Source organism: Olea europaea, chromosome 22 (genome assembly GCF_002742605.1).
Source record: "Olea europaea var. sylvestris chromosome 22, O_europaea_v1, whole genome shotgun sequence".
Lineage (NCBI taxonomy): Eukaryota > Viridiplantae > Streptophyta > Magnoliopsida > Lamiales > Oleaceae > Olea > Olea europaea.
In genome coordinates, this window is record NC_036258.1 from 8,767,989 (window position 1) to 8,791,194 (window position 23,206).

A 23,206-nucleotide genomic window follows, 5' to 3' on the forward strand; every position below is an offset into this window, starting at 1 on the left:
GATTCTAACTGATTAATTTCGAATAATTTCCGAGTTACTTTTGACTAATAAAATTTCTCAGCACTCTGATTAATAACAAAAAAGATTCTGGCAATAGTATAATGAACCTCTAGGAATCTAAACACCATGGCTGTATGTAAATCATCATTCAAAAGACCGAAGTGGTGAACCCAAAATAACAGCACGCGGGGATAATACGACGGTGCAAAGCCATGGCTGCGGTTGTCCGGCTGTCCACTATAGCAGTTGCGTTCCCCAATGGTCATCCCACGTTGATGTCCCGGAGTTTCCCGCCTAATCAATGGCCGTAAATTCAATTCCGTCTCCACAGAATTTTTTCTCAGTTACTTGTTCTGCCTCCAATAGACCCTCGCCCGATGTTAGATAAAGATGCATTACTTTTGTGAAATTTGGATTTAGAATCACATTTGATTGGATCATAGTGAAAATTCTTATAATCTGTGTCTATTGGTTTGTTGCTTTTATCTGTCTATTATCTTTGAACCGGAAAATTCTAGAACCAAACGTGCTGGCAGTTGAGCTTGAACATATTCAAACACTGACTCTATGAAACTAATGGATACTAAGTTGCTTATTCCTTTTATAACTTCAAATGTACGGATGAACCTGTGATGAGCAATTTCAACATCTCTTAAGTAGAACCACTTTTGCAAAATTTCCATGTACCATTTGTCGTGTCAATGTCCCTTATCGGGGATAAATAAGGAAGAACGTAGGATCCTGCAGTTGATTTCCATCCTGGTTATTGCTTCTTTTGAGAATGATCACCTCCCAAAACTTTATGGCACATAAATTGTTTCATTAATAGCATCAGGCTTCCTTTTTTTTTTCCCCCCCAAAAATGCTTAAGATTTCTATCTGATGATGTATAATGTATTTTGCCTCTTCCCTACTTTGAGATGATTCTGAGAAGTACACAAAGCACTGCTAGCATGTTTATGACAATGTAATTTATTTGTTATTCAGTTCTAAGGCCAAAATACTAAGTGAAGTTCTTTCTCCCTTTCGATCTGCCCGGATGTTCTTTTATCTTACTTTCATTGCAAGTGCTTTTCTTGGAGGACTGATAGCTTTCACACAATTAATTGGGGCACTGGCCAATTCAACAAGAGCAGCTGAAGTTCCTGACATCATCACGGGTCTTGGCACAGATATTGCAGTCTCTATATTTGCGTTTCTTTATTACAGATATAACATTTCTAAAAATGCTCAGTTGGCTAAACTTTCAAGAGAGGAAAATATTGCAAACCTTAAGCTTCGTATGGATGAGAAGAAAATTCTTCCCGTCAGTGCTTTTAGAGGAATTGCTCATCTTGTCATTCGTGCTGGTCCTGCATCTTTCATTACTGAGCCTTTCAAACTCAGTGAACCTTTTGTCGAGGGCCTTATGGAAAGAGTGGTATTTCTTGTCCCATTTGCTACAGATGGAAATTCAGCTGTCCTTGAGTTCGAAGAAAGTGAAGAGATGAAGGAAAGAACTTCCAGACAGAAAAGGCTATGGCAGTCATCACCTGTTTTTGATACCGAGCGGTCTAAGTAAGGAATGGGGAAAAAGCTTCTCTAACTCTTTCCTTGCCCAACCTTCCTTCTCTGATATCATCAATAGCTATATATCATGAACTTTGTGTCATCGATAACTGGTGGTTAGATGAACAAAAGCAACTGGCCAAGGTCTCTCCTGAATCTCCAGTGTAAGTAATCCGTAATTTTAGCCTGCTCTTTTCCTAAACATTAGGATTATAAAAGTTCAACTTATGCTGTGATCAAAACATACGGATTTAGGTTGCAATTTAAAATTGGAGAATTTGGAAAAATGATTTGAAATCAATATGTGATGTTATCTATTCAATGTCCAAATCATATTAATTCTGAAGAAATCTAATAAAGCAATCATACCTCTTTGTTTACATATGGAGGTACTTGTCACTTCGTTTGGATGGTCATTTTCAGGGCAGTGGCGTTGGTTACCCACCTTGGAATGCTTTTGTTTTGCAATTACCAATGTGGCTTGGTCTTCTCGACGGCATGGATGGAAGAGTTTTACGAAAGTAATTAACTCTTTCCTACATAGCCTTAATTATTGCTAATTTTGTATTGTGTGGTTATATTGATTTCATTGTCATGAACTCCACCCAAGAAATTGAAATACAGCATAATATACTAGTCAGAAACAGCTTAGTTCAATGTTCTTCATTAATCAGGTATGACATCTCAATTGTAGTGTCTTTCACCCCATTTAATGTCTTATCTGAATGAAGTTCATCAGCTGGTTGAAGAAATAGAAGCAAAGGGTTCAAAACGAGTCGTTAGGAAATCGAAGTAAAAGAGAATTTCAACGTATTAAAGACACTAAAGCATTCCTATCCATACTCGTTACACAATCTCCTCCAAGTACAACAAACACGGCATCGGAAGGACACGAAGTCAGCTGATGATGATTTATGGGCTTTGTCTCCAAATAGCAACTCTTTACCATAATTTCATTTAAATGGTAGTGTTGGAATCAGGATTTAGACAATCATATGCCTTAGAGAAGCAGGACAATTAAAAGTGGGGAGGAGGCTGAGGAAATGAACTAAACAAATCCCACATCGAAAGATGACTATAGTTAACCGAGATGGAAACTAATATAAAATGGCCCATTGTAAATCTATTGAACCATGCAGCCACGCAATGGACACAAAGCGAACTATTCTTTCGCCTTTTACTAAAGAATACCGTGTGTTCGCTGCAATTAGTGGCATACACTAATTTTTGGAGAGGTCCAGTTCTTTTGGATTGGCCTCTACAAGTCCAGTTAGAAAGTTATTATTGAAATGTTAATTAGGTTTTGTTTAAATTTAAATAATTTTCTTTTTTTTTTTCAATTTTTAACGGCGAGAGTTTTTAATAAAGTAATATTTTAGGTTAGTTGAAAATTTTTCCTTTAATTTTTCAACTGCGTACTTCTCCAAAAAATGTTATTTCATTCATTTTCAAAATTGGGCCAAACGGGGCTTAATTCGTTGTGTTTAAAATCATTATTTTATTCTTGATTAAAACTATTTATTTTTAAGTTCTTAATAGCTTTTGATAAAATGAATTTTTATTTTTTATATATTCATTTTCTTAATTTTTTTTTTTTCAAGGAAAGAATATAGAGTAAATTGTTCCAACGGTTTGGACGTTACTTCGGCTTCATATCGAATCTTAAAACATAATTAGTAAAATGATAATTCCTATGAGGTTATTTGGCTTCATATCAAATCTTAAAACATAATTAGTGAAATGATAATTCTATGAGGAGGCGTACACAATAGATTACTAATATGGAAGGAGTTCACGAATATTTTATTGTCTATTTTGATAGCTAAACATGTAAAAATGATTTAGGCTTCTTGTCGTTAAAAATGTGTATCACAAGAGCACAAGTCGCGAAAAAGGAGTTGAGTTGTTAAATCCCATGAAAAATGATTACTCAATTATGTGTATCACAAGAGCACAAGTCGCGAAAAAGGAGTTGAGTTGTTAAATCCCATGAAAAATGATTACTCAATTATGTGTATCACAAGAGCACAAGTCGCGAAAAAGGAGTTGAGTTGTTAAATCCCATGAAAAATGATTACTCAATTATACAACAGTTATATCTAATTTTAGCTTGGATTTTTTTGTAATGAAACATGCAATTCATTTAATTAAACACAAACACAGGTCGCGTAAAAGTAATAAAGCGAAAAACGAGTGGGGTTGTCAATCTCACAAGAAACGGTTACTTAATTACACAATGATTATATTTAATTTTAGTTTTGGATTTTTGTAATGAAACACTATTCATTTAATTAAATTTATTGTGTGTTGTTGCAAAAATCACATTTTAATTTAGTTTGATTTTAACATCGAAAACACACAGTGAATTAAAATTTTTCAAATGATAAAATAGTTTAAAATTCTACAAAAAAAAAGTTAAAATTAAAGTTAACTATGCCTAATTGAGTAATTATTTCTTGTGGGATCGAAAACTTAGACGCGCTTGTCCACTTTATTACTTTTACACATTATCTGCACTTGTGGTACATAACTTTTAATGAACAAATTTGACGTTATTTTTATAAGTTTAGTGATCGAAATTCAACCACTTCAATGTTCAATGAGCAATTGAAGAGGTTTTTTTCAAAGTTGAATAAGCAATAAGACATGACAATTTGTTAATGAATTTTGCCAATTTTACAATCGGAATTGATAACCTTCTCACAGGAGGGAGCCCACGAATTTTTTATTCATTGTATCTCCCTTCCATGTATGTGGTTGTCAATTCAAGTTGTACATATAAGATGGCTGTTTGTTAATGGCAAGAAGGCGTTGTCATATGTTCATTTCAGTAGCCGTCATAAAACGAACGTTATGCTAGTGATTAATGTCCAACGTTTGTATGAATTTAATTGCTAAAACTCGACATTTAAACTGCAGTGTACAATCAAAAACACAGACACAAATTATGTTACCATTGGGACAATTAACTCATATTATCTTGTTATAGTGATGTTAACTACTGAGCTTGCTTAAAATTAACAAAATGGGAACTATATTTCTGATTTATATTAGATTTTGTTTGGTGATAGGTAGCATCATAACGCTATAATCAGATTGGAAGCTCGTTGAGGAAAACCTGACCTTATTGAATACTTAATTATTGCCTCGACTCGAACAAGTTTTGATATATCAATTTGGACCGACACATTTCGTCAACCTTATTCTTTTAAATACTATTCAATTCAGATTATTAAATACATTCCTCTCTCTCTCTCTCTCTCTCTACACTATGTTTAAATTCATTTTTGGTCCCATTTCTTAAAATTTATTTTTCTCAAATATATTTTCAACCACAAATTTAATAAAATTCAAAATTTTTTAATTACGCATTTCATCTATTTTGTTAAAATTTATTAAATTTTTAACAAAATCAAACGAGTGTTATATGAACTTAACGAAAGAAATAGTCTACTTCGGCGAATAATAATAATATTTTTATTATGGTAATTTACAAGTTTATTCTAATAAAAATAAGGATTAAATCTCACGATCCTGCATTTGGATCAAACGTGCAGATTTATTGTCCTTTTAATATTGACAAAGAAGGCCAACGGTAGTTGAATGGTCACGTGATCAAAAGTGAGAAAATATTTTCCATGGAAAAAAATGACAATCAAATAGTACATTTTTCATAGAAAATATTGGCAATCAAACGGATTCTAACTGATTAATTTCGAATAATTTCCGAGTTACTTTTGACTAATAAAATTTCTCAGCACTCTGATTAATAACAAAAAAGATTCTGGCAATAGTATAATGAACCTCTAGGAATCTAAACACCATGGCTGTATGTAAATCATCATTCAAAAGACCGAAGTGGTGAACCCAAAATAACAGCACGCGGGGATAATACGACGGTGCAAAGCCATGGCTGCGGTTGTCCGGCTGTCCACTATAGCAGTTGCGTTCCCCATTGGTCATCCCACGTTGATGTCCCGGAGTTTCCCGCCTAATCAATGGCCGTAAATTCAATTCCGTCTCCACAGAATTTTTTCTCAGTTACTTGTTCTGCCTCCAATAGACCCTCGCCCGATGTTAGATAAAGATGCATTACTTTTGTGAAATTTGGATTTAGAATCACATTTGATTGGATCATAGTGAAAATTCTTATAATCTGTGTCTATTGGTTTGTTGCTTTTATCTGTCTATTATCTTTGAACCGGAAAATTCTAGAACCAAACGTGCTGGCAGTTGAGCTTGAACATATTCAAACACTGACTCTATGAAACTAATGGATACTAAGTTGCTTATTCCTTTTATAACTTCAAATGTACGGATGAACCTGTGATGAGCAATTTCAACATCTCTTAAGTAGAACCACTTTTGCAAAATTTCCATGTACCATTTGTCGTGTCAATGTCCCTTATCGGGGATAAATAAGGAAGAACGTAGGATCCTGCAGTTGATTTCCATCCTGGTTATTGCTTCTTTTGAGAATGATCACCTCCCAAAACTTTATGGCACATAAATTGTTTCATTAATAGCATCAGGCTTCCTTTTTTTTTTCCCCCCCAAAAATGCTTAAGATTTCTATCTGATGATGTATAATGTATTTTGCCTCTTCCCTACTTTGAGATGATTCTGAGAAGTACACAAAGCACTGCTAGCATGTTTATGACAATGTAATTTATTTGTTATTCAGTTCTAAGGCCAAAATACTAAGTGAAGTTCTTTCTCCCTTTCGATCTGCCCGGATGTTCTTTTATCTTACTTTCATTGCAAGTGCTTTTCTTGGAGGACTGATAGCTTTCACACAATTAATTGGGGCACTGGCCAATTCAACAAGAGCAGCTGAAGTTCCTGACATCATCACGGGTCTTGGCACAGATATTGCAGTCTCTATATTTGCGTTTCTTTATTACAGATATAACATTTCTAAAAATGCTCAGTTGGCTAAACTTTCAAGAGAGGAAAATATTGCAAACCTTAAGCTTCGTATGGATGAGAAGAAAATTCTTCCCGTCAGTGCTTTTAGAGGAATTGCTCATCTTGTCATTCGTGCTGGTCCTGCATCTTTCATTACTGAGCCTTTCAAACTCAGTGAACCTTTTGTCGAGGGCCTTATGGAAAGAGTGGTATTTCTTGTCCCATTTGCTACAGATGGAAATTCAGCTGTCCTTGAGTTCGAAGAAAGTGAAGAGATGAAGGAAAGAACTTCCAGACAGAAAAGGCTATGGCAGTCATCACCTGTTTTTGATACCGAGCGGTCTAAGTAAGGAATGGGGAAAAAGCTTCTCTAACTCTTTCCTTGCCCAACCTTCCTTCTCTGATATCATCAATAGCTATATATCATGAACTTTGTGTCATCGATAACTGGTGGTTAGATGAACAAAAGCAACTGGCCAAGGTCTCTCCTGAATCTCCAGTGTAAGTAATCCGTAATTTTAGCCTGCTCTTTTCCTAAACATTAGGATTATAAAAGTTCAACTTATGCTGTGATCAAAACATACGGATTTAGGTTGCAATTTAAAATTGGAGAATTTGGAAAAATGATTTGAAATCAATATGTGATGTTATCTATTCAATGTCCAAATCATATTAATTCTGAAGAAATCTAATAAAGCAATCATACCTCTTTGTTTACATATGGAGGTACTTGTCACTTCGTTTGGATGGTCATTTTCAGGGCAGTGGCGTTGGTTACCCACCTTGGAATGCTTTTGTTTTGCAATTACCAATGTGGCTTGGTCTTCTCGACGGCATGGATGGAAGAGTTTTACGAAAGTAATTAACTCTTTCCTACATAGCCTTAATTATTGCTAATTTTGTATTGTGTGGTTATATTGATTTCATTGTCATGAACTCCACCCAAGAAATTGAAATACAGCATAATATACTAGTCAGAAACAGCTTAGTTCAATGTTCTTCATTAATCAGGTATGACATCTCAATTGTAGTGTCTTTCACCCCATTTAATGTCTTATCTGAATGAAGTTCATCAGCTGGTTGAAGAAATAGAAGCAAAGGGTTCAAAACGAGTCGTTAGGAAATCGAAGTAAAAGAGAATTTCAACGTATTAAAGACACTAAAGCATTCCTATCCATACTCGTTACACAATCTCCTCCAAGTACAACAAACACGGCATCGGAAGGACACGAAGTCAGCTGATGATGATTTATGGGCTTTGTCTCCAAATAGCAACTCTTTACCATAATTTCATTTAAATGGTAGTGTTGGAATCAGGATTTAGACAATCATATGCCTTAGAGAAGCAGGACAATTAAAAGTGGGGAGGAGGCTGAGGAAATGAACTAAACAAATCCCACATCGAAAGATGACTATAGTTAACCGAGATGGAAACTAATATAAAATGGCCCATTGTAAATCTATTGAACCATGCAGCCACGCAGTGGACACAAAGCGAACTATTCTTTCGCCTTTTACTAAAGAATACCGTGTGTTCGCTGCAATTAGTGGCATACACTAATTTTTGGAGAGGTCCAGTTCTTTTGGATTGGCCTCTACAAGTCCAGTTAGAAAGTTATTATTGAAATGTTAATTAGGTTTTGTTTAAATTTAATTAATTTTCATTTTTTCTTCAATTTTTAACAGCGTGAGTTTTTTATAAAATAATATTATAGGTTAATTGAAAATTTTTCCTTTTATTTTTTTAACTGCGTACTTTTCCAAAAAATGTTATTTCATTCATTTTCAAAATTGGGCCAAACGGGGCTTAATTCGTTGTGTTTAAAATCATTATTTTATTCTTGATTAAAACTATTTATTTTTAAGTTCTTAATAGCTTTTGATAAAATGAATTTTTATTTTTTATATATTCATTTTCTTAATTTTTTTTTTTCAAGGAAAGAATATCGAGTAAATTGTTCCAACGGTTTGGACGTTACTTCGGCTTCATATCGAATCTTAAAACATAATTAGTAAAATGATAATTCCTATGAGGTTATTTGGCTTCATATCAAATCTTAAAACATAATTAGTGAAATGATAATTCTATGAGGAGGCGTACACAATAGATTACTCTCCCTTACATGGAAGGAGTTCACGAATATTTTATTGTCTATTTTTGATCGCTAAACGTGTAAAAATGATTTAGGCTTCTTGTCGTTAAAAATGTGTATCACAAGAGCACAAGTCGCGAAAAAGGAGTTGAGTTGTTAAATCCCATGAAAAATGATTACTCAATTATGTGTATCACAAGAGCACAAGTCGCGAAAAAGGAGTTGAGTTGTTAAATCCCATGAAAAATGATTACTCAATTATGTGTATCACAAGAGCACAAGTCGCGAAAAAGGAGTTGAGTTGTTAAATCCCATGAAAAATGATTACTCAATTATACAACAGTTATATCTAATTTTAGCTTGGATTTTTTTGTAATGAAACATGCAATTCATTTAATTAAACACAAACACAGGTCGCGTAAAAGTAATAAAGCGAAAAACGAGTGGGGTTGTCAATCTCACAAGAAACGGTTACTTAATTACACAATGATTATATTTAATTTTAGTTTTGGATTTTTGTAATGAAACACTATTCATTTAATTAAATTTATTGTGTGTTGTTGCAAAAATCACATTTTAATTTAGTTTGATTTTAACATCGAAAACACACAGTGAATTAAAATTTTTCAAATGATAAAATAGTTTAAAATTCTACAAAAAAAAAGTTAAAATTAAAGTTAACTATGCCTAATTGAGTAATTATTTCTTGTGGGATCGAAAACTTAGACGCGCTTGTCCACTTTATTACTTTTACACATTATCTGCACTTGTGGTACATAACTTTTAATGAACAAATTTGACGTTATTTTTATAAGTTTAGTGATCGAAATTCAACCACTTCAATGTTCAATGAGCAATTGAAGAGGTTTTTTTCAAAGTTGAATAAGCAATAAGACATGACAATTTGTTAATGAATTTTGCCAATTTTACAATCGGAATTGATAACCTTCTCACAGGAGGGAGCCTACGAATTTTTTATTCATTGTATCTCCCTTCCATGTATGTGGTTGTCAATTCAAGTTGTACATATAAGATGGCTGTTTGTTAATGGCAAGAAGGCGTTGTCATATGTTCATTTCAGTAGCCGTCATAAAACGAACGTTATGCTAGTGATTAATGTCCAACGTTTGTATGAATTTAATTGCTAAAACTCGACATTTAAACTGCAGTGTACAATCAAAAACACAGACACAAATTATGTTACCATTGGGACAATTAACTCATATTATCTTGTTATAGTGATGTTAACTACTGAGCTTGCTTAAAATTAACAAAATGGGAACTATATTTCTGATTTATATTAGATTTTGTTTGGTGATAGGTAGCATCATAACGCTATAATCAGATTGGAAGCTCGTTGAGGAAAACCTGACCTTATTGAATACTTAATTATTGCCTCGACTCGAACAAGTTTTGATATATCAATTTGGACCGACACATTTCGTCAACCTTATTCTTTTAAATACTATTCAATTCAGATTATTAAATACATTCCTCTCTCTCTCTCTCTCTCTCTACACTATGTTTAAATTCATTTTTGGTCCCATTTCTTAAAATTTATTTTTCTCAAATATATTTTCAACCACAAATTTAATAAAATTCAAAATTTTTTAATTACGCATTTCATCTATTTTGTTAAAATTTATTAAATTTTTAACAAAATCAAACGAGTGTTATATGAACTTAACGAAAGAAATAGTCTACTTCGGCGAATAATAATAATATTTTTATTATGGTAATTTACAAGTTTATTCTAATAAAAATAAGGATTAAATCTCACGATCCTGCATTTGGATCAAACGTGCAGATTTATTGTCCTTTTAATATTGACAAAGAAGGCCAACGGTAGTTGGAGGTAGGGTCCCTTATTAGCTAATATTTTCCATTGAATCTTACGAAACAATTTGACGGCTGAGATTCGTTTGCGATTGATAACAAGTGCATTTAAAATGTCATTTTCGTAATTAACCCTGAAAATTAAGGTGTTTTAATGTCATTGTCAAATCGGATAAAGTAAATATTCAAGCGTTAGTACCGGGTTGTCGAGTGCCCACAGACAAGGACAAAACTTCAAGTAAAGAAAGTGAAGCCAAAAACCTCATTATAAGGCCAATCATGAGAAAATTACTTATAATTGTTAATTATATTATAAGAATGTCTTTTTATTTATTGCAACTTCAATATTCTACCTTTGCATACGAGCCCCTCATCTAACGAATGTACATCCCTCTTATTATACGCGAAAATTACATAGTATTCAAGATCAAAATTGAAATTTGATTGAAATGTCAAGGTCAAAATCGCAAGATACTCAACAAAGCACAATATCAAGGTGCTTATCTCATGTAGGACAATCAAGAAAGGTGCTGTATTCGATGTTAGAGTAATGTTGTGTATTAAAGTGAAACATAATGTCATATTAAATTATAATAGATAGAAATAAGTGGCATATGTAACAGTGCTTTCAAGGTCCCAACTTTGATTGTACAAATTCCACTCAAGTTTTGAGGACATGAGAATCACCTGCGTCTAATTTTGAGGACTTAGCAGTCACCCACTTGAAATCTCAAACTTTTGCAGGACTCCAAAGTCCAAACCCTTTATACTTATGCGGTGGTCGATATGTTCAAAAGATCGAGCAAATGAAAGGTTTTCATTTTTTTTAATGTCATTGTCAAATCTAAGCAAATAAAAGTACTAAAAAATGAATTTGAAGATCTATCTTTCATTCTTTATAAAATTGCTTCGATAAATCAAGCAATTTAACAACCACTAAATTCACATGGTAATAAATTAAAACTTGAGCATTTAAGATTGTAGTCAAATAGTATCTTGAGTTCGAAGTTTGAAATATTTATTTCAAAATGATTTGATGGTTATGAAATCGTGTAGGAAGCAATATAAAATTAAAGGGAAGAAAAAAGGAGTAACAAAAAGACCGTCAAATAGAGTACTATTTGTTGGGAATTCTATCAATTAAAAGCTACGGAAACAAATTTATTGCATATGATACAAATCAAATCAAATTTCACTTCGTAATTAATAATCCACCAAATTGATGTTAAAAATTTATTGAAGAATTTAATTCATGGTATCACGTAACAATAAATGCATGCTCAATATTGAAAAAATTGAAGGACAAAAAATTAGAAACTCATTAATGCAAATTTGGGTCCAATTAAAACGATACTAAGGTAGAAGGACCATTCAGCTAAATAATAATAATAATAATAATATCAATATGTGTTCTCATATATATATATATGTATTTTTTTTAAAATTTTATTATTATTATTTTTTAATCCAAATTTGCACCTCTTTCCATATACGTAATCGAAACAGATAAACAAATCAGAATAAATGAAACCTCGTCGAGTCCGACAAAGAGTCGGTGTAGATGAAGAAAAGCTTACTGCAAAACAAAATACTCTCTCTCAAAACAATCCGGCATTTCTCCGGCATTAACCTCGCCGGAAGTTTCTAATTCTGGCGACCTGTCAGCCGACGCTATTTCTGTTATCCGATTCGAGCTCCTTTTTATTATATCTACCTAAAAGCTACATTTCTGAGTTTGACGGTGTGGAAAGGGAAGAAAATAATCCGTGGAGTGTTTGTATGTGCACATTGTAAGGGATTGGCTTTGCGAAATTTTTGTGAGAATTTTTTGAGTCTCTGCTGTGCTTTTCGTTACCGATCCTGCTTTTCTGTTACGGTTTCTCGATCTCGCTTTGGAGAGGTAATGAAATGAATCGAATCTGATTCCTTTTATTGAATTGATTTTTTTTCTACTGTTGTTGCAGCTTTTCTGCAATGGTTTTTTGAATAAAGATATTTATTTTTTTGTTCTAGGATATGAAGTTAAAAGTTCAATTATTTTTGCCGAAGGCTTAAAAAGTTATAGCTGCAATTTAATCTTAAGGTCGGTGGAAAAAAAAAATAGGAGACTCTGAATTTTTAAAATCCTTTTCTTTTTGCTGTTAATTTAAGAAAATCTATAGCTTGTTTATCACGCTTCAATTCTTTGAGTTTAATTGCATTTATCTTGAGGGACTTGGAGTTTGTTCAGGAATGTAACTGATTGATGCAAGGTTTCGTGGGAATATGCTGAAACATGCATTAACAAAGCAATGTGCATACAGAGGTCTTGTCTGCATTCCTTCCTTTTTCACATAAATCTAGGCAATTCTTTTGCAGTGCACAGTGATTGTCTCCTCAAGATAGCTGTCTTTTCTTCTCATTCTCACCCTCCCTCCCTCTTTTCACTCTCTCATATACACGTGTTTTGAATTTTCATCTGTGAAGATAGTTTTTTTGTATGATTTGATTTGTTTTAACTTTTCACTGCCAGTGCTGGATGATTTCGGTTTTCCATTTTGGTTTTCGTTTATTTATTTGTGAGTTTGGCTGTGTATCTGGGGGATTGGGGTTCTTTGCAAAAGCAGCTTGTTTCAACCGCGAAACAGCTAATTTGCACTTCTGATGGTTGCATACCTCACTCTTTTTAGTGTTGAAAAGTGCAATTTACCTTGTTTATTCCCACTTTCACTTAATATTATCAATGATGTTTTTTTTGTCATTATTTCAGTGGAGTGTGCCATACAAGGTGCTGAAATGAATGGGATTCATCAGAATGGGAAAGATCGTAGTTTTGAGAAAACTTTTCCAGGATGCTTGGGAAGAATGGTGAACTTATTTGACCTGAACGGTGCTGTGGCTGGAAACAGGCTGCTCACTGATAAATCGCATCAAGATGGTGCGTACTCATTTTTATTTTCTTGCACAACATGTTTATATTTTCCTGGCGGAAAATTAGGCCACTTATGAGAAATGTAGATGTTCGATACCATAATATTTCAACAGGTCTGAGTTATATGTTTTAACAGGTTTCACAGTGAGAGTAATGGATTTTAGATGACATTGTTGAGTGATTGTGGTTCATGTTCTGCTATGGAACATGCTTTTGAAAATTATTCTGGTTGGTTGATTGTTTGTTTTTCTAATACACATTTTAATCGAGTCCGAACCCTTGCCAGATATAGATGACATAAAACATAAACAAAATTCTCAATGACCTTATAATCGTTTTGGTATGTGAACTTGTTGTCGTTATAGGTTCCCTTGTTTCGTCCCTTGCTTCCTCTAGAGATTGAAGGGTTGGGAAGTTTGTTATCCTGTTATTTATAAATTCCACAATAGGAAGGTTGCATTTGACACAATAGTAACTATCCACAGGTTCGCCACCCTCAAGAAGCCGAGCAGAGGAAGCGTCAGTGGCTCCGTCTAATCACCGAATAGAGGATGATGCGGTATATTTCTATTTATATTACTAAGTCTAGAGCATAGTTTATGATTTTGCTAATTTTCTTCAATATTTAATTATATTGTGCACTGGTGTGAGATGTGCAGATTGTGCCTGAAATAAACAGAACTGGTTCAAACAGAAAATCCAATGCAACGCCCATAAAGATGCTCATTGCCCAAGAAATGTCCAAAGAAGTAGATTCCAAACACAGTCCGGCTAATGTTGTTGCTAAGTTGATGGGTCTTGATGCCCTTCCACGCCAGGAACCTAATTCAGCTGCTCAACGAAGCCATTTTAGAGGTCATCCTCGAAGTCATTTAGATATACCAGTGAGTTACTGGGAGCAACAGAATGGATGCTTTGAATATATAGAGCCAAATGAATGCAGTGATGTTTATGAAATACGGAAGAAATCCCAGAAAACTAATTATTTGCGGGAGAAATCACCACAAAAGGGAAACTGTAATGAAACATCAAATGACAGGAAGATGGCTCTCATTCGCCAGAAATTTGTTGAAGCAAAACGCCTGTCTATGGATGAAAAACTTCGCCAGTCAAAGCAATTCCAAGATGCATTAGAAGTTTTGAATTCCAATAAAGACTTGTTTCTTAGGTGTCTGCAAGAACCAAATTCAACGTTTTCTCAGAATCCTTACAATCTGCAGTCTATCCCACCTTCTGAGACGAAGCGAATTACTATTCTTAGACCTTCGAAGATGGTAGACAGTAACAATTTTGTTGCAGTTGGGAATAAACGTGGAAAACAGGTGAAGAAATGTGCATATGTGGGACATTTGAATGAATTGGAAAAAAGCCATCAGGAATGTTCTTCACCATCCGGACAGAAGATTAACAAAACTTCCACTCAACCAACTCGAATTGTAGTTCTGAAGCCAAGCTCAGTTAGACCACAAGATATGAAGGCTGTTGATTCTCCACGATCGGAATCACCAAGGATATCACATGGTGAAGACTTTTTTGGGGATTTAGAAGATGACGAGAAACAAGAATCAAAAGATGTTGCAAAAGCAATCACACAGAAGATGCGTGAAACGTTCCACAGAGATGAAACCTTACTTTCTTCTGTGTTCTCCAACGGATATGTTGGAGATGAAAGTTCATTTAATAAATCGGAAATTGAATATGCAGATGGTAATCTCAGTGATTCAGAAGTCATATCACCGGTATCTAGGCACTCTTGGGATTATGTTAATAGGTTTGGTAGCCCCTACTCGTCCTCATTTAGCCATGTATCATATTCTCCAGAGTCATCAGTTTGTAGAGAAGCAAAGAAGCGTCTCTCTGAAAGATGGGCAATGATGACATCTAATGGTAGCTTTCAAGAACAAAGACCTGTGCGGAGAAGTTCTAGCACATTGGGTGAAATGCTTTCTCTTTCTGAGACAAAGAAGGCTGGAATGCCTAAAGAACTACGTAGTACTAATGAAGAACCTAGGAGTTCTGATTCTCTCTTTGTTAGTGAGCAGACAAAGGATGAAAATCTTGATGATTCTCCTAGGAATCTCTCAAGGTCAAAATCCGTTCCTGTATATTCTGCTGAGTTTGGCACCAGGCTCAATGTAGACATTCTAGATCCAGATGGAGGCAAACCAGAGGTTTTTAAGGAGGCCACAAAGACAAGAAGTGGAAAATCATCATTCAAAGGAAAGGTTTCGAGTTTGTTTTTCTCAAGAAACAAAAAACCTAGTAAAGATAAATCTGAATGCAAAGATGAATCTCGCTCCTCAGGAATACATTCTGGGCAAGTTGGGAAAGATAGAGGTGAACAACCTAGTGATGAAGGGCCTGAATGTCTGTCACCTTTTGAGCTGGATCCATCAATTAAAGCAGCTCCCCTAAATTTAATTGGCCAGCAGGGCATGAGATCTCCCAAGGTAATTTTACTATCTTCGTGGTTAGCTGAGTCCCCTGTTTCCTTTGAATTTTTTTAGTCTGTTACTTGATGTACGCTTTGATATGGTTATTACAGGTGCATCAGTGACATGAAAAGCTTCTGTCTTCTCTGTTTTAATATGATTGATTATTTTTTCTTCCTACGAAAAACTTACAACTATCAAAGTGCTTTTGTTGACTTTCTCGTTCTCGTACTTTCTACAATCTTGAACAGGATGGCCTTCAAAAGTGCTCTTACAGCTTCCACCAAGACAATATGTAGGTTGATGAATATTTAGGTATATATTACCAGTTGCCTTGACCAATAATTTGTACTACCCTGTAAAATTATGATGATAAACAAGAGTTACAATGATGGTAATCCACCAGATGATAGGAGTAGATAATAATTCAGATTTTCTTAATCGGAAAGAAGTTAGCAAAGTCATTTATCCGAAGGAGGAAAGGGATGCATGTCGAGTTCTGATTACATGCTTTCTTCTGCTTTCCATAGGGTTGTTTCCCCTGATCATTGATTTTTTAGCTTGAAATAGTAGTAATTTTGCTGACATATGTTCATATTATCATGAACCGGGAATACTTAGGACATCATTAACGTTTTTCTACCTTATCAGAGTGGACTGTCTGTAACAAAACCTGTTGCACCTTTAAACCCAAGTGAGAACCAGGACCATCCAAGTCCAATATCAGTCCTATATCCAAATTTTGAAGAGGATGAACATACAGTGCTGGAGTCCTCACGTTTTATCAAGCCGGGCTGTCATGGTAAAGTTTGTTGTCCAGTTCTCAATGTCCATGTTGTTTTTTGATATGTTGTTTCATTTAGTTTATTTACTTATTATTTTGGAATAACAGGACTTGAGTTGCCGTTTCATCATGTTAGATCAAATTTAATTGGTAAATCACCACCTATAGGATCTATTGCCCGGACTCTGCCATCAGATTTGGTCATGGACACAGCATCATCATATCCCTTAAAGCCATCCTTACCCTCCCCGGGAGCAGAGGAAGAAGAATGGTTTTTATTTGTTCAGACACTATTATCAGTGGCTGGACTTGATAGTGAGGAGCAACCTGACTCATTTTTGGCTAGATGGCACTCACCAGAGAGCCCATTGAACCCATCATTAAGGGACAAGTACATAGATTTAAATGAGAAAGAGACACTACATGAGGCTGAGCGAAGGCGAAAGAGATCGACCCGTAAACTTGTGTTTGATTGTGTGAACGCAGCATTAGTGGACATTGTGGGATATGGATCGGCTTCATGCCAAAGAGCCATTCCATGCATTGGGGCCAGTAGTAGCTCATTGGAGAATGCATCATTGATGATGGTGGACCAGGTGTGGGCCGGGATGAAGATATGGTTTTCTAGTGACGCCAGATGTGTTTTGGTCGATTATGGGGACGACAACTGCTTGGTGGTTGAGAGTGTAGTAAGAAAGGAGGTGGTCGGGAAGCGTTGGACTGATCATTTGAGACTGGAGATTGATAATTTAGGAAAGGAAATTGAAGGGAAGTTGCTAGAAGAGCTTGTGGAAGATGCTGTGATTGAATTGACTGGTAGAATTTGACGAGACTTAAATTTTAATGACTTGAACTAGTTTCTTTAATTTACAACTCCATTGTTTGTGTATATCAATATGTTATTCTCTATAAAATGGTCCCCAGCCCATCTCTAATTATTTAATGTTGCAAATTATTACAAATATGTTATCCATATATTTGTCTGGATTTCTACTGTACAACCTTTTCCTTTCATTTTATCCAACCAGAACGCCAGAATCTTCATGCATAAATATATTAGATTTGCCTTGCATTGTCTTATATTATGAATGGTCCTGATTGTGGTTAAGCTATGTGAAGTATTTCTATATGCAAAGTTAAACCTGAAGAAACTCGACTCTTGTATGATTAGAACTTGGAAAGTGTATATAAATTGAAAGAAATGAATAGTAAATAAGTGAGTAGTGCTTGTGGATCTCTCTAAATTTGTGAATAAAAACTTAAAAAGTGGTTTGAGTGGTTATATTTGGTTTATAAACATGTGCGAAATATATATTAATTGTTCCTATGAGTAGTTTAGTATACATGTATAAGAAATGTTCTCCGGTCCACAATGAAAAGTATTATCTTGCCCTTGTTTGAGTCCCATTTTTGTGAAGAAAATGAATTTTTGAATAGTGTATTGGTGGGAAATGTGTGGTTAAAAAAATATGGAAATTTTTTTGATTTGCGTATAATATTATTTTATTGAAGAATGTGTAGTAGAAATGATGATAAATCACTGTTGAAAAATGGGGCTCGAACAAGGGCCTTTTCTACTTGGAGAAAAATCTTTAGGTTCCCATACCTGCCACGAGTTAGTGGGTTGTCTTATTCTGTTCAATGTGGGCAGTAGAACAATTTCGCTACATGTATTGCAATACTTTTTAAGCAATGTATTTCGAGATGAGTTTTTAGCCTGTTTATCATAATGGGCATCAACAATTTTAAGTTGCCTAATTAACACAAATTCCGTAAAGCTTCATATTATATTTACCAAATGATAAGCAATAAGACACCACCACACGAGATTGGTTACCAAAAGGGAAACATGTGACCCTGCTGGTGTAATATTCATAAGCAGAACAAACAATGTTCTTATAGTACTGAAGCTGCATTTTCTAAAAAATATCTTGGTTTGGAAAATTAAACTTTCTAGTTCAGCAGCCCGGGACCTAGTTTCGTCAATCTCGAATTACGCTAACATCGTGTGGTCTTAACGCTCTACAACTCCCGTAAGGAAATTTATAAGTAAAGGAACACGCACATAAATATGGAAAACCCTCTTTATATAAATGGAAGAGAACTATTTACAACTTCTCAAGTATTTTCTCCCAACAAGAAGATATCATTCTATTTTACTTTACTCCCACTTAATTCATGGGAATTTTCTCTCGACTCTCCATTCATCCCATATCCCATCATGCATGTCGCGTCCAACTTGAAGTCACTTCATTGTGGACGTGACAATACACTCTTGTGTCGCTTTGTAGTTCCTGAGAAAGCCATGCCATGGATTACGAGGAGTCAGTTGCACTCAATTTGTAGCAATTTTTGTGAGGACATCCATCATACTTTTGACATCCAAAATGATGGAAATCGTCCATTTGCGATTTGTGTGCCAACAAAATTTAGAAGTTTGGCGATCTTTTTGCTCAAGATTGAAGGACGAGATTCTACTTGTTCTACTTTAAATATGTTGAATGCCCGAGCTCTAAATGTTTCATAATATTGTCTATAGTCATCAGGAAAACATGGATTTCAATTAAACAATGGCTTTCGAGGGGCAAAATCAATGGTTAAATATATATACGTAACGACACATATCAACATGGTTCTATACTTCTATTTGTAGCCATTTGTTAAGGTCACTCAACAGGACAAACACTGCAGAATTCAAGCTGGAATTGGAAATTTTCATTAGACCTTGGCTGTTTGTCTCTGGCTTGCCAAATGCCAATTATATGACAGCATAGAGGACAAATATATCGATATTTATCAGTGTGTACAAACAAGGATTATTCTTATTTGCCAAAAGAAGGAGGTGTACTGACCTTTCAATATCTATTCCTTTAAAACTTTTACCACTATCCAAAGCGTAGACAGAAAAATCTCGTGACCCAAAAAGAAGAATCTCAAGTGCCGTTTAGTTTGCGTTTCATTTTAAATTTTGAGTTCAATTTTTTATTTTTGGTCTTTTTTAAAATTACTGAAAATGTGTTTCATTTGTCATTTTTTTTTAAAACAAAATTCAAAATGGAAAATTGAAAAATACGTTTAGTTTGAATTTTGAGAAACGACACATTTTGAAGTTTGTGAACTTTATGATATTTTGTTGTGCTACAGAAGTAAAAAAAATAATTTAAAGTTGACAAAATATAGGAAATAAAAAAAAAATAATGACGTGAATTGAAAATTTAAATAATCAAATATGAGCTTTAACTATTTTATTTTTTAAAATTTTTATATTTTTATATTTTTTTAGAATTTTATATTTCAGAACTTTTATTTTATATTTTTAGAATTTTTAAGTCAGAATTTTGTATTTTTGCTTTACTAGCAATTTTAATTTTTAAAAATTTATTTAAACGCTTATTTTTCATAGTTTAGGTGTTTTCAACATTTGCACCGAAAATACTCAGAAGTCAAAAACACGTTTTGAAATTTAAGTTATAAATTTAGTCTTATTTTCTAAATTGTGTTTTTTTTTTGATAATTTTCAAAACTGAAATTGAAAAGCAGCAAACCAACCCCTCAATTTTGTCTTTCGAATTTACTTTATATGGCACGGGAAATTGCAGTGGGTGAACTAGTTATTGGGGACTAAATGCATTCTGGATTATTCATATGCATTATTAAATGTTAAATGGATACTATCTTAACTCGTCAAGAAACATGGATGATTTTCTTGCAGTAACATTAGCGAGTTTTTATCGTTTTGAAATTATAGTGAGGCATCAAAATTTTAATGATAAGACGACCTCCATGGGACAACAAACCTGAACTTCTCTTCTTGTCATCGTTCATGGCATTGGAAAAGTGAGGTAACTCAAAATAAACAATAACAAGATTCTCATTCAATCTAATTTTACACAGAGTTTCAGAACAGTTTCTAAGAACTCATTGGACATACAACACAAATTGGTAGCAAAAAAAAGTACTTACTAGTTGACACAAATATACATAGCACAATGAAAACGCGACACTTTACTAAGCCCCTGTTTGGTGGAACGTAAAATCAAATTTTAATCTAAGATAAAGTCAAAAATTAATTTTAACCACACATTTTATCCACTTTTATCAAAATTTAGTAAAAAACTGATTTTAATATCCACCAAACAAGGGCCTAAATGTACAATATGTCTATCGACATAGAGCTTTATCTATGCTTTGAAGACCTATTTACATGAAAAGAAAAATGATCCAAGAGCTACATATGAAAAGTAGATAACCCCACATGCTTCTTCAGGAAATTCATGCCTTCAGATATTCACTGCTTCAAGCTTGTGTCGGTGAATTAGACTTGGCATCACCACTGTTGAGTCCATGCAGCAATGCACAAGTTTAGGAGGTGATTTAAAAAGTACAAGAGAACAAACAAACCGAAAGGAAACAGTTACTCCATAGTATGGATTTGACAACCTAGGAGAAATCGATGCAAAAGGAAAAGAAAATAAAAAGGGCCTAAAAACCAGTGGTCCATTTCACATATGAACGGTTCCTAAAAGTTAGTCGTAGACAGCAGCTCAAGGCACTCTCCCATGCTGTAATTTACATATTGTATTAGTAAATTGCAGCGTACTACTGCTACAATTTCAAAACTTGTCATAGGAGTCGAGTTTTAAAGTAATTTCTTCATTCAAGGCAAACTTGCACTAGATGTAATTATGCAGGTAGCATGATAGTATTTCTCCCTCTATCGTTCTAAAAAGAGAAGGCTTAGCATGAGGTATAGAACACAGTGTTTGCTCAAACAAAGAGAGAAGAACATGAATCTGATGGAAAATTCTACAAAAATCTTAGCAGTATCGAGAAGCAAATCACTTTGTCAATAACATGAATTTGATGGAAAATTCATAGCATCTAATACTAGAATATTGAGGTCAAATTCAGATTAATCCAATGTCCAGAGCATTAGTTGCAAGAAGGAAAAATATCACACAATAGCTGACATCAGTACAGTTTCTTCGTTTATTCTTTCCCTCCGAAGTTTTCCCTTAATTTCATGCTAGTGATTTGTGTGAGAAGACAATGACCACGGAGAACTGAATAGATCCATTAAGAAATCTACCCAATCTGCACAACCCAATAATGGCTTGGGTGATGGTTCTCTCTTCCCCATCCACTCTCATCTTGTCATATATCCTACTGGTTCTATATGAGAAATTGCCAACCCATATAAATTTGGTTGATTAATTTAATCAGTAACATGCATTCTGTAGCTCTGAAAACTACTCATTTTCTACATGTGAATATATTAGATACTACAATGTAAAACAAGGATGTGTGATTTTTGACATTTTTTGCTTCTGCTTTTTCTCAATAATTAGGATTGTTATTGCCACTTAAAAGGCCTACTTTTTCTCTCATCCATGAACTCCAGATGTCATTGTGCACCACTTCATCGTCGCCCGTGGCCCTGGTTGACCCTGATGCTTGTGGATTAAACAGTGACTCCATTATCCTACTCCTAGCGTCATAATCTTCCTCAATATCATAGTCTACCCTCTGACTGGAAATCAAGGATGAGTATTGTTGCAAGAAATAGGGATAACACCTGAGAAGAAGAATGAAGAATTTTGTCCATAAAATCTGAAGTAAAGATGCAGCTAACAAATGACAATCGAATACCACATAAAGAGCATCATCTGGTAGTTTTCTATTTTCTATAAAAACTAACATCTAGGAGTTCACGAGACCATCACTCAACTTCAGTTTCCATCTTCTAAAGCTGGCAAGAACTAGTTTTAGAATGGATTGCAGGTAAAATGTTGATCAATGGAAAATTATTTTGCAAGACTAAAGTCCAAGTTCTTTCATGGTAGCAAGTACTAAATCCCTAGAAAGTAGCTATACATCTGACATGGGTTAGACAGTGCAGACCATATTGGATGAATGGGAAAAAAATTGCAATAGAAAATTGAAATAAATGGAAGAGAAAACCTCAACGTGGACTATAAAAAGTGGTAAGAAACCAACCAGTTTTGAAAGTTACTAAATAGTGATGGTCCCAGGATAATTCACTTGGGAAGTCAACAGTGAATTATTTATGCCAAGACTATCATGATTAGAAGTATTTGACAAATTAAGGTCCAACAAGTTTCTAGTATTTCTATAGAATTGATAGTAGAAGACCAAAATGTAGAGTCTCCAAAAGATCAGGGATTCCCCCTATTTCCAGTATTCACAATGAAACTCTAGACTTGCAATGTTGATAAAAACTGGATTCTTGAACGCCCTATTTGTGTGTTAGCTAAATGCAGATGGCAAAATGACTGGCAATTTAAAAAAACAGAATAGAATAAAAAGATGACAAGGTAGGATAAACTTTAGTTAGGAAAAGGATGTGGTGCAAAATTAAAGATATGGGCGACATAAAACAGGTGTTGGAAGAACTGAGGGATTCAGCAATCAGCAAATAATCAGTTATCTTTGGATTTGAGGCTTCAAATCACATATAAAGTAAATTAAGTAACACATCCAAGATGAACTTTGAAATGGGCTTAATTGCAAGCTTCTGCATGTGCTTTGGGAAACTTGCTTATTTATTAACTCTGAGAAATTACTATCTACATTAAGTCTGAGTAAATTGTTGGAAAATATAAGTAAATGGCTCACTTTTGGCACACTTTTCGGTGGAATCCGTTGGTTCAATTTGGAAGATCAAAGTTGATCC

General features: G+C 34.3%; 3 protein-coding genes across 7 annotated transcripts; all 3 read left to right on the plus strand.

Moving 5' to 3' along the window:
• Positions 1-576: 576 nt before the first annotated feature.
• LOC111371129 (protein LOW PSII ACCUMULATION 1, chloroplastic-like) lies at positions 577-1,838 on the plus strand. The gene is made up of 2 exons (XM_022993037.1): positions 577-629; positions 988-1,838. The coding sequence occupies exons 1-2, from the start codon at positions 577-579 to the stop codon at positions 1,559-1,561; spliced, it is 627 nt and encodes a 208-aa protein (XP_022848805.1). The 3' UTR covers positions 1,562-1,838.
• LOC111371130 (protein LOW PSII ACCUMULATION 1, chloroplastic-like) lies at positions 1,670-7,083 on the plus strand. Its single transcript, XM_022993038.1, has 3 exons — positions 1,670-1,692; positions 1,938-2,069; positions 6,233-7,083. Exons 1-3 carry the CDS (start codon positions 1,670-1,672, stop codon positions 6,804-6,806), a joined length of 729 nt encoding a protein of 242 aa, XP_022848806.1. The 3' UTR covers positions 6,807-7,083.
• A 4,802-nt stretch (positions 7,084-11,885) lies between these two features.
• Positions 11,886-17,564, plus strand: LOC111371625. Of its 5 annotated transcripts, XM_022993694.1 has the most exons (8): positions 11,886-12,285; positions 12,399-12,468; positions 12,616-12,690; positions 13,135-13,302; positions 13,782-13,855; positions 13,956-15,746; positions 16,380-16,530; positions 16,621-17,564. In XM_022993694.1, exons 3-8 carry the CDS (start codon positions 12,651-12,653, stop codon positions 17,337-17,339), a joined length of 2,943 nt encoding a protein of 980 aa, XP_022849462.1. In that variant the 5' UTR covers positions 11,886-12,285; positions 12,399-12,468; positions 12,616-12,650; the 3' UTR covers positions 17,340-17,564. The 5 variants fall into 5 exon arrangements, with proteins under 5 accessions (XP_022849462.1, XP_022849463.1, XP_022849465.1 ...); XM_022993695.1 differs by lacking the exon at positions 12,399-12,468; XM_022993697.1 differs by lacking the exon at positions 12,616-12,690 and having other exon boundaries at positions 11,887-12,285.
• Positions 17,565-23,206: the final 5,642 nt, after the last annotated feature.

What these genes read in the sequence shown, in the direction of transcription:
- LOC111371129 (XM_022993037.1), top strand. Translation starts at nt 577, where the DNA reads ATGGATACTAAGTTGCTTATTCCTTTTATAACTTCAAATGTACGGATG. An exon ending in TCAAATGTACGGATGAACCT is followed by an intron (nt 630 to 987) that starts GTGATGAGCAAT and finishes TTTGTTATTCAG; the next exon opens with TTCTAAGGCCAAAATACTAA.
- LOC111371625 (XM_022993694.1), top strand. Translation starts at nt 12,651, where the DNA reads ATGCTGAAACATGCATTAACAAAGCAATGTGCATACAGAG. An exon ending in AAAGCAATGTGCATACAGAG is followed by an intron (nt 12,691 to 13,134) that starts GTCTTGTCTGCA and finishes TCATTATTTCAG; the next exon opens with TGGAGTGTGCCATACAAGGT. An exon ending in ACCGAATAGAGGATGATGCG is followed by an intron (nt 13,856 to 13,955) that starts GTATATTTCTAT and finishes TGAGATGTGCAG; the next exon opens with ATTGTGCCTGAAATAAACAG.
- LOC111371130 (XM_022993038.1), top strand. Translation starts at nt 1,670, where the DNA reads ATGAACAAAAGCAACTGGCCAAG. An exon ending in AACAAAAGCAACTGGCCAAG is followed by an intron (nt 1,693 to 1,937) that starts GTCTCTCCTGAA and finishes TTACATATGGAG; the next exon opens with GTACTTGTCACTTCGTTTGG. An exon ending in GATGGAAGAGTTTTACGAAA is followed by an intron (nt 2,070 to 6,232) that starts GTAATTAACTCT and finishes TTTGTTATTCAG; the next exon opens with TTCTAAGGCCAAAATACTAA.